This window comes from Anser cygnoides, chromosome 17, assembly GCF_040182565.1.
Source record: "Anser cygnoides isolate HZ-2024a breed goose chromosome 17, Taihu_goose_T2T_genome, whole genome shotgun sequence".
NCBI classification, from domain to species: domain Eukaryota; kingdom Metazoa; phylum Chordata; class Aves; order Anseriformes; family Anatidae; genus Anser; species Anser cygnoides.
In genome coordinates, this window is record NC_089889.1 from 8,643,193 (window position 1) to 8,659,253 (window position 16,061).

Consider the following 16,061-nt stretch of genomic DNA (forward strand, 5'->3'; position numbering starts at 1 on the left):
CTTGTCTGTTGCTTTTCCTACGTTTTTCACATCTTCACAGGAAAGCCTGAGTATGATCTTCTGGTAATCGGTGGAGGATCTGGAGGCCTGGCTTGTGCAAAAGAAGGTTGGCATACATAAATAAGTGAAAATTTTCTTTTAGCTTAAGTGGTTTTTATGGAAACTAAGAGAAGCAATGCTGGAAACATTAAAGGAACGTAGTATCCTGTGCATAAGCCCTGTGCGTTAATCATTAACTCAGCTCCATCCAGTTAATCTGCAAATTATTCACACCCTCAGGTGTGATGATCTTATTTGGCTTTCCAGCTACTCTTTTTTAAAAGTATTTCTTCTGTTACCACAGGAAAATCTAATAAACATTTATTTCACTGTTACTGTGTGCCTCTGAGTGCCTCCATAGATTTTCTTTGTTACTTATACTTTTTCTTATTTATGAGTTAAAACAACAGTACCTTCAGGCTGTTTTGAATTGTTTAACTTCTGTAGAGAACCTTCTCTTTGTAATGCGTTACCCCTATGTAATGTGTTCAATAACACACAAGCTTCTTAAACATCTAATTTCGCATCAAATCGTGTTTTTAGGGTTGGCAGAAGCTGGAAGCTCTAGTAAGGATTATTAAGTACCTTCTGGAGAATTTGCTGACCACATGGGTAGCCTGGGCTCTTAGTCTGGTATCTTGAATTGGCATAAACCACCAACTGTCATCTCCTGTATTCTTAATCTGTGCTTGTGCTACTGAATGTATTTCAATTTGTGTGTTTCTTCTTCCTCTAAATACCTTTTCTTGCTTTTTGTTTAAAGCTGCTCAGTTTGGAAGGAAAGTGGCCGTTTTGGATTATGTGGAACCTTCTCCACAAGGTATGGAAGAGAAATACTAGAATATTTGGATATGTGTATAAAGCCATGGTCTGGCTGAGCAGGTTGATGCAGGCAGCAACTTGGCCAAAGCCACGCTGCATGCTTTGCTTGCAGTTAAAGTCCTTAAGCCGAGCTTGCTGTTACTACTCGTTCCTTCCCTGCTCTACCTGCTTTTCCTGCATGCAAAGGTTGTTAGCAGTGTTTGATTTGTGATGGACTTTGGACTTAAATGTGTGAAAACGTTGTCTCTGTCAAAATGTCATTACAATTTCTGAAGCATATGAATCACGTTGTGTTAAGGCTCTTCATACACAATGTGTAGAATGAGATCTGCAAATGCAAATAATAAATGTGAAAGTGTAGTAATTGGATCTTCTGAAACCTGTGAAAAATCTTGAGATGTTTTGAATTTTAGAAGAAAAATATTTAGAGTTGGTCTTTATCAAAACATGTTAATGTAGGCATAGTCAAAAGGTGATCTGTAGGAGTAAATTGTGTGTTGTTTCAGAACTTCTAATGCTAATTGCACGAATAATCTAATTCTCTAAATAACCCAGTTGCGTTAAGTTAAACTAACATGGTTCGTTTACTTTACTTTTTTTTTTTTTTTTTTTTAGGAACCAAATGGGGACTTGGTGGAACTTGTGTGAATGTTGGTTGCATTCCTAAAAAACTCATGCATCAAGCAGCCCTTTTAGGGAGTGCCCTTAAAGATGCCCAGCACTATGGCTGGAATATAGCCCACCCTGTTCATCATAACTGGTAAAGAATATTGTCCCTATCTGCTCCTATGTTCTGCAAATGTATGTGAAAACCTTTTCCTGTTGATATTTTTTTACGGCCAGTTAAAGAACTGAATTTTGGATTAAGCTTTTTAGGCTACTCCTTGTTTTAAACACAAAACAGTAATTAACAGTTTATCAGGGCAGATATTATGTTAGTTTGCACGTTAACTTACTTTCATAACAAAAAGTATTGCAGAACATTCGTAATTTCTAGCAATTGCCTGTAAATTGAGTTGCATTATCTGAATTTGTAACATGATGATTTTATGTTCAATTTCTTGGTTTGTGATAGGTCGGAGATGGCTCAAGCTGTTCAGAATTATGTGAAGTCCTTGAACTGGGGACACAGAATACAGCTACAAGACAAGTAAGTAAGACTTGAAGTTCATCGTTCCTCCTGTAATCAAGGAGCTCTTGTAGAATTGTTGAATTGCCTTTGGAATTTCTCATTAGAATTAGTATTTTGAGTTTGTAAGTCCTTTCTTCTCAGGACTGTAGGTGCCCTTACCAATGTAAGTCACACGTTTCTTTTTCCCGTCTTCTTTTCTGGAAAATGTTGGTTAAAAGTGACCCCAGGAGAAAACTTTCTAACAGTATAGTGATCTAGGAGTGTTCTCTCTAATCTGGAAAGGTTTTGCATTAATATTAAGTAGTCTGGGTTTATTAACATAATTTTGGGCTTGTCCACCAAAACTTAGGTGCCCTGCTTACAAGCCCACAGATAACACTACACTAGAACAGCTGATTTTTTTTGCTTTCAGTGTAGGAACGGTTCCAAGTTTTTCAGCATGCAGTTCCTTTATAGAGAGATCATGTTAATTTAACAGATACTAGTCTTATGACTCGTGCTGAGTCACTCTTGTGTGCCCTCAAAGGAGCATTGTAGTAGTAATGTTATAAATAGTAATGCTATGGATAGTGGATCATGTGTCAATTGAAGAGGTCAATAACCTGCTCCCAAAGCATGCCATATACTTTGCTGTATAGAGGGATGAACTGTGACACAAAAATTAAGTCTGTGGTAGAGCTGCACACTGTCTTATGATAAGAGATGCTTCCTTCCTTTTACTTTTCTATGCCTGTTTGCCTTTTTTTTTTTTTTTAGCAGTTCAAATAGGGGAAGAAGAGCTGTTTTTATTTCATTCCTGTTCTTCTTCATTAAATGTACGTTTGTGTTGTTTTCTTCCAAACAGGAAGGTGAAATATTTCAACGTGAAAGGGAGTTTTTCAGATCCACATACAATCCGTGGTTTAACAAAAGGAGGTAAAGAGGTGAGCTGCTTTACAGCACACCTCAGTTCTGCAGTATTTTTCACTTCAAGCATCTCAGGTCTTCTTGTGTTGGTTTTCAGATTGGCTGGGATCTAGACAGTACTTTTCCAAACTGCTTTAGGTATTCAGTATTGTTCCAGTGAGGGAGATTTTTTTCCGTCTAGAGGAGATGTTTATGAACTTGACCATTGCCTACTGTGCCCTTAGCCCCTAACCTGTAGGTTAGGTGCTGTTACTTTTTCTTTGCAGACAGAAACACTGAGACACAGGGTAATTCGTTGTATTCAGAGTCAAATTGCTTTGATGGATACCGACAGAGATGTAAAGAAAACCAAAATCTCCCTACTGCTCTGGGCATTAAATCAGTCTGAGATGTTTTCTTCTTTCAGATGAATTGTAAAGGCACTTAGCTTTCTAATACAAAGTGGTGTGTGGGAAGCAATTATACTGAATGTACCAAATTTAACTTAAAGCAGACAGGTCAAGTAACAAAATAGTGACTATTTCTGCATATTTAATAAAAGACTGAAAATGCCTTTTTAATGTCTTTTTGAGGGTAATTATATAATGTTACTGGTTAATATCAGCCTGAGAGAGCAAAAGTTTCTTGAGGTAAATGCCTAGCATTGTCTAAAAACATGTCCTTTTTGAGGTACCTTAACTCTAGGCCTTAGAGACAGAATTCGCTTGGTGTGATTTCTGTGTTTTGTCCTAAGCTAAACTGACTTTAATAAGCTGCTATTTGTGTACAACTGTTGTTTGCAAGTAGTCCTCAGAATCTTGTCCAGTATAGGAACAATTGTAAGCTTAATATTAAAATGAAAAGTGATAGAGAATGTGTAGGAGAAACCTTCTGCCTGTATTCATTTGTTTCATCTCCAACCTTTTTTTAATGTAGTACTTATTATGTCAGATAAATAGCAGATGGTAGTGCTAGATTTCTCACATATTACTCATTTGTACATAGCTAAGATATAAAGGCAGATAAAAGGATATCAAATGCTTGATTTTTGTTTTGTATTTTTGTTTGTAGACTATTCTTACTGCAGAAAAAATTGTCATTGCTACTGGAGGAAGACCAAAATATCCTATACACGTAAGTTACGCTTCCCATCTGACAACTCCAATGACTTTACTGTCTTTGTGCCAGATAAGAATGAATGTTTAGAGGATTAAGGATGTCAGCAAAGTAACACAAGGGGTTTCAGTACTTGTGATGAGTGTGAAAAAATATTTTTTTGCATTAAAATTTTCAGAAAAACGCTTCCCTAGAAAACAATTTGCATTAATTTAGTATGTTGATGTTCTTAGAATCATGGAATCCTCACATAGATTGGAAGAGATCTTCAAGATCATGAAATTGAACCATCAACTTGAGCTACTGAGTTCCATCACTAAACCATGTCCCTTAATGCCACGTCTACACGCCTCATATCCCTCCAGGGATGAGGACTCTGCCATTTCCCTGGGCAACTTGTTCCAATGCTTGATCACCCTCTACATGAAGGAATTCTTCTTAATATCCAATCTGGACCTACTCTGGTGCAAATTGAGACTGTTTCCTTGTGTCCTGTCACCTGAGAGAAGAGACTGGTGACAGTCTCCTTGCTGCAACCTTTTTTTGAGTAGCCATCAGCCTCCTCCTCTCTGGACTAAATAACATCAGCCACTCCTCCTAACTTGTCTTCTGCTCCTTTCACCAGCTTCATTGCTCTTCTCTGCACACACTTTAGCAGCTCAACATCCTTCTTGGTAGTGAGGGGCCCACCTCACTACCAGGGTAAAAGGTAGTGATACCTTTTATCAGCTTCGAACCTTTTCTCTTGCAGTTTGCCTGCTGTGTCTTATCCTGCCCTGCACCACTGCGAAAAGCCTGGCTGTCTTTTTTTGATAACTTCGTCATAGTCGTCATAGCTTTGGAAAGCTGTTATTAGCCATCTTTACTCCTGGTTGAACAACCCCAGTTCCCTCAGCCATTACTCACTGGTAGTGTGCTCCAGCCAAATGGCCATCTTCGTGGCCCTCTGCTGAACTTGCTTCCGTCAGTCGGGTTCTGTGTTGTATTAGGAGGCTCAAAACTGGACCGTGTTCTCGCTGAGGTTTAACTAGTGCTGAGTAAAAAGGAGTAATTGCTCCCCTTGGTATACTGGCTACACGTCTAATACAATCCAAGGTGCTATTTGCTTTCTTTGCTGCCAGCACTGGCATTTTAGAGTCAAGATCTTACCTGTGTGTTCACAGGTTGCAGGTGCACTGGAGTATGGAATCACAAGTGATGACCTGTTCTGGTTAAAAGAATCTCCTGGAAAAACGTAAGCTACTCTACAATGGCTTTAATATATGCTGTCATTCATACTTTTTCCTTACAGCAAGGTGAAAAATGTACAAAATTGCCTTTTATGTACCAGTTTTTCTCTCCTTGTGTTTTCCCTCTTGAGAATCTGTTTTGCCATGCAGCAACATCATGCTATTAATCTTCATAAGTAACTAATACATTTTTTCCCCCATAGTATTCCTATTCCTGTCTAAAATCAAATTATATTTAAACTTTCACCTTAGGTTAGGTTACTTACTTGCTGTAGCAAAGTTCCTTGTTTCCTCTTGGAAGTCACAAGAGGGCAGCATAAACTTAAATGAAGGCTCTACTGTCCTTATACTGTCCCTATTCGTTGCTGTGGGTATATGTGAAATTGCTTCTCAGGTAGAAACTCAGGCATAATTTTATGTTCTTTTCAGTGGTGGCACTACTGAGAACAAATCTGATGAGACAATAAGGGTACTTTTGCCCTTTCTTATGGCGTGGAAGCTATTGTTTAACTAAAATACTGAAAATTGTTTTTAGTTGAAATACGAGATTACCACAGTCTGTGTTTTACAGTGCACAGTACAGTAAGATTTGGAGTCAACGCTGCACTACAAAGCAATTTCTTTATGCAAATAACTGTGATAGGAAATGCGTATTTGCTAGCGTGAAAGTCAGCTAAGTCTATTTTTACTTGTCTTGTAGTTGCAGTCTGTGTCCCTAGATCAAGGATTTCACACAGAATCACAGTAATTTAGGTTGGAAAAGACCTCTAAAATCAGCAAGACCAGCCGTTAACCTAGCACTGCTAAGTCTACCACTAAACGATGTCCCTAAACACATCTATATGTTTTTTAAATACATATTTCTGAACAGGGAAATTGTGTTTGTTGCGAGTATCTTTTATATATAAAAATACTGGTGCTTTCAAAGAAAATAGAGCTGCCATTCATGGCCATGATTTGCTAATATAAAATTTCAATGTGTGTTAAGCTAAACATCAAATAGATAAAACAGGGATTCATTGGTACAGTTTAAAAAGGCAACTAAATTTCCATTTGTTTGCAGTATATCAGTCACCTCTTGAATTTTGAGAGCATGATTTATGTGAGGAAATTATTTAAAAAAAAAAAAATTATCCCTATAAGACATTTCTGTGAAAATGTGGCTTTTGTCCAGTCCCTGCTAATGCAAGTTGTAACAGTGTAATGTGGGAGTCTAGTGTTTATATGTTGCATTCCTAAGATTTAGTCAAAATAAGCCCGCAGGGGGTACAGTAGCATTTCTGTGCTTTATCAGGCTGTGTCCTAGCAAATGAAGGAGGGAGTTGTTAAAGGTTTGTTTCTGACGGATTTGTTGCTGTTATAAATACTCCCAAGGTTCAGTTTAACACCTTTTGTTTTTTAGTCTGAGCTGTGTTCTACTTCTTTCTTTCCCATTCCCCTCCGAATGTACATATCTCAGCTGTGAATTATATGGCTGAGGGTTGTAGAACTGTCAGTCCTGCAGTTATTCATATAAAGCACGTGTGTGTTTTTTTTTTTTCTTAAAAGGCAAACCGTTAACCGAGCAACCGTTAACCAACTTAAAAGTCCCTTAGATATACAAACACTGATGAAATTCTTGCTACTGAGATGAAGGATTTTGGCAGAGTGAATTAGAAAATTTGCCTTGAAATATGCTCAGAATGAGTGAGAGATTGAGCAGGTGTGGTGAATGTTAGGTTCTGCTTTCAAAACTTTTCTGTTAGGCTCTGACGATGCCCAGGAACCCTTTAGTTTGTAGAAGAAACTGTGAATAATGTGCTGCTGATGTTATGAGTGGGTGCCAACTGGCAGCTATTTTTTATCTAATGAAAAAGAAGAGCAAAAGAATGCATAAATTTTGTATATTCTTATTCTGTTCCATGTAACTCCCCTCAGATATTTATTTATGGGCAGTATGTGGCCTTTTGCAGCACTTATCTGGAGCTAGAGGCTAAAAGAGGGGATGTTCATCCATTCACAGATGAATCAGATGTCCTAATGCTGTAAAAATTATTTCCCACTGTGCTAAATTGTTTGCCAAACATAAAACCCAGACCAGGAAACTGGTAGATATTAACCTCTTGTTATGGATAAAAGAAAACGAGAAAGTTCTGTGGCTTATGCTTATAATGCTTGTGCTTCATTGCTTATGCTCCTGACTTTAAGTAACCTAGTTAAACTCTGTGATTATATGACTTTGTAATTTGAGTTTTTAAAGTAATTTCTAAATTTAAGTAATTTTCTAAAATCTATAGCTTTCCAAATGGAATTAGCAGCTTACTTTTTCCATACCCCAAACCCCATTTTTCTAACTTTTGAATATAGCAGAGAGAGGCCTGCTTTAAGAACAAAAAAAAAATCCCCAAAAAGTGAATGAAAGTTTATTCTAAAGCATGTTTCCATATCTGAAGATCACAGTCAGAAAGAGCCTAACACTCTATACAAGCCTCTTAGTAACTAGAAATGTTGATCCTTAATGATGTTTTTCCTAATTTAGAAATATAAGGAAAAACTTTCCTGTGGGTGGAAGTACTACTTGGAATGCATCTCCAAGCTGTGAGATTTTGACAAGCCTGAATAATACATGGGTAGCAAAGAAATGTGAGTGCAGCTTGTCCAGCGGCTGTGTCAGTGACTGGCCAGTTGGACCCACTTTTACCTCTGGAACAGGGATTGAGTGCTTTTAGGTACCCAGCACACACAGGGAACTGAGGATATGGTCAGAAGAGAGAGAAGTGCTGCAGTGTATAGGCATCTGGGGACAGGTGTAGAAACTGCAGTGCTGGAGAGCTGATAAACCTCATAACTTAGAAGTGTTGATGGACAGACAGCTTTAGTGGTATTCATGGTTGAAAGAGCATAAAATACAGGGAGAGATGGGAACCGGAGTTTTATTCAAGATCTCAAATGGATGTATTTGGTAAACAGTAGTGTAGTTAAGTCTATTAAACAGATCATCTGTAGCTGTGTACACAATCTTTTAAAGTTAGGCAAGGCAAATATTTGGCATTTGGATAACATGATGAAAAAGCAGATGGTTATAAATCAAATTGAAATTTAGCAATGACTAAAATCTATAAGTTCTCTTGGGAACTATAATCTACTTGATAAGAAAATGACGAATTTAATACGTACTTAACTTCTGAATGTCTTAAGTTTTCTTAAAAATACTTGAAAAGTTATTTTGTAGCTAAGATACATCTAGAGATTTTGAGATATACTTTTAATTCTGGTAAGACTGCTGCATGTCTGTATGTTTATATGTTGTACACTGTGTCAGAGGCAATGGTGTCAGGAGGCCCTGTAAAAATGAGGAATCAGAAGGAACAGGCACTGTGCGGAGGGTGAGGGGGGAGGAACAGTGTCAATTTCCACACCAAATGCTTCCAACTGAGGTATATATCACAGAGCACAGCTGAAGTATTTGTGATGCCTCTTAACTTTGTTAGTTGTTCTGAGTTTTTCCATGGCTTTCTTCACCTTGTCTTTCAGAATACGTGTTTAAATGTCTCTTTACAATATAAAAACAATTCCTTTTGTCTTATAAACGTTTTTTTTGTTGTTTGTTTTTAATTCTGTTAATAAAATAAGCTCAAACGTTAAAAGATTGTCTTTGTTGGAGTTGACAAGCCACGTTCTTTCTTCCTACCTAACAATATCAGATCCACTGCTCAAACCTGTGATCTTATAACTATAGATATTTAAAAAAATAATTTGTTGGTTATGCAGAAGTATGCGCAAGTTCATTCCATTGCTTTATTCTTTCTTTCTTATTCAACAGGTTGGTTGTTGGAGCCAGCTGTATCCTTTGAAAAATCTGTGATTTATGATTATAAGCAGCGTAGTTGTCTTTACTATGAAAACTTAATTTTCTGAATTCCTTTGCTCATGCCCTATAATTAATATAAGTTGTAATATAACAGGAAGAGTTTTATATGCAGTATCATTGTAGGAAACTAAGGTCAGCTGAGGATGAATTCTCAGGATCTTGAAAACATTCTTACCTATTAAGAAAGTATTCTAAGGCTTTGGATTTTTATTCTGTACAATAAAAGCAAGCTAAAGATGTGTGAGGAGAACTTGGTATCTCTAGATAGAAACACCACTTGTATATTACCCTTTTCGTGTTGCGTTTATGTGAAATTATTGTTTATATTTCTTTAATTGATACTTCACCAGATATTTCACTTGAATGTGCTGGTTTTCTAACTGGCATTGGACTAGACACTACAGTCATGATGAGAAGTATCCCACTTCGTGGGTTTGATCAGGTCAGTGCAGAACATCTTGCATTTCCTTATATATCACATATAAGGTATGTTTGATCAGTTTTGTCTCTTAAAGAAAAAGTGGCATTGGCTTCTCCAAACATTTCCTGGCATACAGTTTCTGAAGAGTAACTAAATAAATATTAGCTCATGTTTTCCTATTATATCTCTTGATCCTGTATTCAGAAAATTAAACCTTTTTTTTTTCCTCCACTTAATTCAAAACAGGATTGAAAAGATCAGGAAGCAGGGGAGAGATTTGGATTATGCCATTGCTAAAAGTATTAGCCAATTTCTTTAAAATAATCTAGAGTTGCTAAGAGATGCAGATAATGACTTTTAAAATAAATTACTGAACGTAACATGGAGTGGTTCAATGTGGAGTTCATTATGACAAATATAAATAAATCACTAAGCTGAAAGCTTTTAATGATATAAGAACTGGAAATCTTGACTTTACTGCTTTCATAACAGTGGCAGTTATAACTAGGTTTTAAAAAAAAGGTATATAGAAAGAGTGTGAGTGATTTTGGTGGAGCTATCAAGCTGGAGAAAATTATAAGCAAAAGAGAAACGTTAAGAGAAAGGATTGTGTTTCAAGATCAAGAACAATTTTGAGGAATTTTATTCAAGTGTGAGTGGTCGTGATTGTGCTGTCAAAACAAAAAACAGTTTTGGCTAGAATTCCATTCCTGTATAAAGACAATAAAAGAGAATAGAATTAACAATGAGAAAAAGCAGCAAAACCAAAGAAGTTTTTATACAGAATTTGTGTTAAATATAGAGTTGCTTAAATAAGCAATAACAGGTAGTATAGCAGGCTTAGGTTAAGGACAAATTATTGGATCTAGTAAAGGCATTACTTGGATGTGATTTTTGTAGCCTTTTTTCTACCAGTTAGATAGTCTATTGGTTGGTTTGATGGTCCTTTTGTTCCCTAAATCTGCAGGGAAACTGTTTTAAAGGTGATTGTAGATCTTTGTCCCTGCGAGACTTGATACTAACGTTACTTTGAAGGAAAAGTTTCTGTAGTGTTCTTAGGTGAGTTACGGGTTTTCACTCACAGCTGCACTGAACTTTTTGTTTTTAATTTTCTAATAATTTTTTTTTCTCAAATAACTTTGGAAAATTTCAGCTTTAAGAATGAAGACTCTGTCTTGTTAATCTCTTGAAAACAGCATTTCCAGAGTTGAAATGAATGCACATTAATTGTTCCTGGTAGCATGGATCAAGAGTGTGTTTTTTAATGCTAAATTGCAATACTGCAAAACATTTAAAGGCCAAAGTTGATCAAAGAGTGATAGAGCCTTTGGGCTTGTTTTTAAGAACTGCTTTGCATACGCAGAAAGTAGGAAAATATTTTAATGTGTAACAGCACAGTTTTTGAGGAGGGAACTTTGCTGTTAGAAGCAGCAGTGATAAGTAACCAATGCAGGTAGTGACAGCTCCTGGTTGCACGCCAGCTACTCCCACTTTGAAGTCTCTTCCTTAAAGCTAGTGGTATGTGTACCCGTTTTGCAAAACACTGTTTAAGAATGTGTCTTGGGAATTGTGTTCATCATTGAAGAAATCTACACCTGGAACAGCGTGAGATTTGAGCAAGCAGGGAATAGTGCTAAGAGTGCGTGGGTGGCACTTCATAAAACAGTAGGGCTTTCTTTGAGAACATGATCTTCTGTAGGCAGCAAAATAATACAGTGGAAATTTCAAGGTTAAGAAGAAATAGAAAAAATAATTTTACTCAGTCTGTAGCCACACTGAGTCTGATGGAAACTGACTAGTGAGCTGTCATGTTTCTGAAGAGATATAACCATGTTGTTGTTTTTGTATTAGTTAAAAACAACTTCAGAAATAAAGTTGTGTAAGTCAAGACCTTGCATGTAGCTCTTCTGTGTGAGTGGTTTTGTAAGAATATCCTTTAAGTAATAAATATATCCTTTGACAAAGTGTGACCTGAATTTCTGCAGTCAGGAGCAATGATATCTTTGGATAAACCTGTCAATGCAACACTTTACTAACCAACTGTAGTGTGGCATTATTTCAAACAAGCTCTTAGGACAAAAGCATTATTTCCTTTTGGTAGTAGAACTTTTCAGGAAGCCTTAGTGATTCATAGTCACAGCAAAGAAATGACAGGTGTCATGGCAAAGGGAAATACTTTTCTTCATTAACTTTATCAAAGTGTTTAATTCTCTCCAAGCTGCCAGAAAATGGTAATTAAGGTAATGTTAAACTGAATGTGCTCTAGATTCTATTTTTATATATGAATCAAATGACTTATAAGCAACCATTTTATTCAAATACTATTTCAGTTTCTTGAAAATAATTTGAATATTCAGATGCAGATACCTCTTGGAATAGAGTTGCAGGCCATAGTAGCTCAATGAATTATCATGTGTTGACAATGCACAGTAGCTAAGTGACAAAGAATGTTTGAAATGCATGATGGTTTTACTGGATTTCATAAAGACAGCTGAATTAAAGTTTTGCATTAAAAAGGTCATATCTAAGAATAAAAATTTTTCCCCCTACTCAACAGCAAATGGCATCTTTAGTAACCGAGTACATGGAATCTTATGGCACAAAATTTTTAAAGAAATGTATCCCAACAAAAGTTGAAAAATTGGAAAGCAACAGATTACAAGTCACCTGGAAAAATACTGACTCAGGCACAGAAGAAACGGATTCCTTTGACACAGTGATGTGGGCAGTAGGTAAACTTGATTATCTTATTGTTTATTTGTAATCCTTTGCATTCTGAAAATGAAGCTCCCTCGTGTTTTGCGGGGCCAACCATTTTCGTAAGTTCAGCAACCTAAACATTGATATAATTACAATCCATATTTAGAAACTGCAAAATGACCAGTTTGGGTGGTTGGTTTGTGGTCTTTTTTTAGTGGACTTTTTGTTTGTGTGTGTGTTAAAGTTGGCACTCTATCCTTAAGGATTAAACACATTAACGGTTAAAGCTGGTTAATTGATGTGCAGTCAGTATGATTCATTGTTTTTCTCTGTATCAACACACCCACACCAGGTGTCTCAGATAATAGACTGGGAAACTGGGTAGTGTTGAGGATTTCCTGTCTGCAGATGTGCCAGTTACAATACTGATTGAAGAAAGTCAGCTTGTAGAGTTAGTTAAAAAGCACCCACTATTGTTAACTAATTGTAGGCTGAGTTATACTAGGTATTTCCTTAATTTTTGTCAATACATCTTGGAATTTTACTTGGAATTTATTATAATTAATAGGATTTTCAAACCAATCAAAATATTTGAGGCAACAAAATGATTTGGATACATTTTTAATGTAACTTAAAAGTTTAAATCCAAAGCTTTTGTGGGTTACTGTTACAGGACTGTGTTACCTTGCTGAATGACTGTACTCAGTTATGCACCAGGTCATTGAAACAGTTCTTTCTTGGCCTTTATTTGGTTCTGTCTGTCATGTAATGTCCTTCTGTCTTTTACTAGTGCTCTGTCTTCTACTTTTGTGAGAATTCTCCTGAATTAAGCTTCTGTGTATTTTTTTCTTTATGGAACCAATGAGCTTTTAATATTATATAGTATTGCTCCTGCTCTTAAGGACACAAAAAAACTTTATATGATAGATGTCTGATGTACCTGAGCTTCAAAGCAATGGTAAGTTTGTGCACATATAGATGGAATGTAGGGTCTTTGCCCAAAGAAAAGGGTACAGACTGACACCTTTATAAATAGATGCAACTGCTTATCTGCAGGGCGAAGTTGCAGGAAATCAAACTTTGTACAGAGTGCTTGTTTCAGGTATTGGAGCACTAAAACCTGTATATTGAGTTCTGCAGCTGCAACACAGCTAATATATAACAGGAAAGGACAAATAATATTTCCATTTGAATTTGTGATAGATGGCAAAATATTACTGCTGTAGCTGGAATTTGTCCAGATTATTCACAAAGTCCTTAGTAAACATACTGAATTACTGTTTATCTGACTGGTGTCTGACAGCGTGGAGGAGCATCACTGAACTGATAATTAAACTATGCAGGCGTTTATAAAGTATTCTGGAGTGAGTTTGACAGAGAAAGTGGGATAGAATACTAGTAAATTGTTAATAGAGTGATGGCCAGCAATAGATCTGAAATTTAGCTTTACAAAAGAGAGTTGTCTCCCTGATGAGGGCAGTGGAACAACCCTTAAGTTCCTTTGTGATCATTGGCTTAGAGGAAAGCCACTATGCCTTTGAAATAATATTGTCTTTGCTATAAAAAAGAAATATACCTTTAGCTCCATGTAAAGTTGAACAGGTATCTGGTTTTGCACATCATGGTATGAAGCATGTTGCCCTCTGTGACAGATCAGATGCGTGGCAGATTTATTTTGCAGTGTAGTAAAATAAGATCATCACTATTGAATATCAAGAAAGGGTTAAGTATATGCATTTTTATAGTAGTTTTCTTGAAATCTTATAACCAAATCAGTTTGGATTAATTAAAAACAGAAATGTTGTTTGGAGATTTTTTTTGAAAAGTCCCACGTGGTGAAATATGTGAGAACCTCTCTGCCAGCCCCAGTAGGAAGGGGATTGGCTTTAGATTCCTCTTTGTGAAAAAAACCTTGCCATCCAGTTTTTAACCTTTGAACTGTTCAGTGAAAAATAACACATCTTGGTCGATCTCAGAAAATGGTTAGTGCTAATGCGGTGTGGTTTGCTGAGGCTCTGGTTCTTTGTTCTGAACTCCCCATGTCTCTTTCTCATTAATTTTAATCCAGGACTTTCTTGATGAGATGTGTTTTCTGCAGTCCTAATGAAAGTAGTCACTCCTGTTACATCATCCAGTGCTTTTAGTTCTTTTCCCAGTGTATAGTTCTACTGACATTCAGTCAGCCTTGCTTAATGGCTATTTTTAATGTGCCGATAATTTGTTTGCACTAAAAGGGGTGTGAATGTATGTTTTGCTTCTGGTTTTTGTTTAACCCACCCATAAACTTTGAATGTAATTCTTAAATGCTGCTTATTTTAGCAGCTTGTGACTACAAAAATCACTTCTGCATGTTGAGGAAAAGTTAAACATTAGGCTATGCCTCTAATCTGCACATGAGAGAACATTTTGGAACCTGAAGTATAAGGTGATATTTTAGTTGATATGTGATGGCCAGCATTTGCCTGAATGGTGTTATAAATAAACAAAAAATTGGCAGAAAAAGCTTCAAGTAATTTTATGTAACCAGTATAATTATTTCTGCAGAATACAGGTTCTGTTCACCCATCAGTGTGTAGGAGAGTTTGAAACCAGTGACCTCACTTGGCAGTGGCTGATGGGTCCTAGTTTTTGAAACTGCAGAGCCAGCCTTTAAGGCTCCACAAAACCTTTGATTACAGCAAGCTTACTGTGGGAGAACCGATGTAAAGATGAACTGCAGCTTTCTTTCCAGGAAGTATTTCCAGCACGCTTTACCTTGCACGGGACCTTGAGAACGAAACAAGTAACAATTGTTAGAAGTCTGCCTAATGCTGTAAGGAAAACCTCACAGCCACCCGTGTAACTGACTTGCAGTGGTTACACAGCATTTGGAGCTGCTTTTTTGTTGTTGTTCAGGTAGGACCCAAGTGAGATATCCTTGGCTTTTTGTCACCATTGCAAGTAACTTCAGATGTACATTGGATACTAATGCCCAGGGCTCCCACAAGCTTTCTCCTGCTATTAGAAATAGTACAGCCTGCCTGACTTAGTGAAGCACCTAGCTGCCCCAGCACTGAATAAGGATCAGATTTTTTTTTTCCAAACTGTGGCAGACATGCTGAGAATCTATTATTAATGGATGAAATGTTCAGAAATGTAAAATTGGTACACTCTACCATCATCGGGAGTATGGGTTCTGAACTTTTTTTTTAACCCTAGTTAATCTTTCTGAAGCCTTGTAATTGGAATATAGCTTATGCTGAGTTGGTCTTTATTTGTCGTTATCAGCTGTGTTTTTGTGAACACCTTGGGTTTTCAGGAGGGATTTGAAGGAGGAGGGGGTAGTGGTCTTGAAACTGTTCTGGTGAATGTGTCAGGCACCCAGAACAAGATGAAAGAGAACACCAAGACTGGGAACACATCACATCTTGATTAAGGTCAAACCAAGGTCAGCTTTGGTAAAGTTATGAAGTGATGTGTAAAAATGAAAATGTACAGGGGAGAAGTGCAGAAGGCTTGGGCTTAGGTTTTATGCCAGAAAAGCCATCCTGCCACCCTGCGGTATCCTGACAGTAGCCATCTGTGGTATCATGCCTAATGCGAAAATACTCAGTTGGCTCTAGTTTGAATTTTTCAAATGCTGGGGGGCAAGCAGACATTCCAGCTTCTGTGATTAAGAAACTGCAAGAGACCTATTATAAAATTCTACAGAGTTGCTGTCAGCTGCACCTTTATCACCCTGGGAGATCTTACTGTACACAGGAGTATACTGTCACACATTTACTGCTGATATTTGACTATGTCTAGTCGTATGGTTTCTTCTCAGTTTAGCTGCTTCAGTCTCTACCATTGTAGGTCCTGCACCTGAAGGTCACAGTAGCCTGATAC

General features: G+C 37.0%; 1 protein-coding gene across 4 annotated transcripts in view; it reads left to right on the forward strand.

Moving 5' to 3' along the window:
* TXNRD2 (thioredoxin reductase 2) overlaps positions 1-16,061 on the forward strand; it is a 34,696-nt gene that overhangs the window by 1,252 nt on the left and 17,383 nt on the right. For 3 of the 4 annotated variants that reach the window (XM_066979141.1, XM_048063896.2, XM_048063897.2), the window contains exons 2-11: positions 41-106; positions 803-859; positions 1,477-1,621; positions 1,937-2,011; positions 2,838-2,916; positions 3,950-4,012; positions 5,158-5,228; positions 9,026-9,045; positions 9,424-9,515; positions 12,052-12,226. In XM_066979141.1, coding sequence (XP_066835242.1) covers positions 41-106; positions 803-859; positions 1,477-1,621; positions 1,937-2,011; positions 2,838-2,916; positions 3,950-4,012; positions 5,158-5,228; positions 9,026-9,045; positions 9,424-9,515; positions 12,052-12,226 — 843 coding nt within the window. The remainder of the gene's footprint in view (positions 1-40; positions 107-802; positions 860-1,476; positions 1,622-1,936; positions 2,012-2,837; positions 2,917-3,949; positions 4,013-5,157; positions 5,229-9,025; positions 9,046-9,423; positions 9,516-12,051; positions 12,227-16,061) is intronic. The other variant, XR_010825577.1, reaches the window with a different exon arrangement.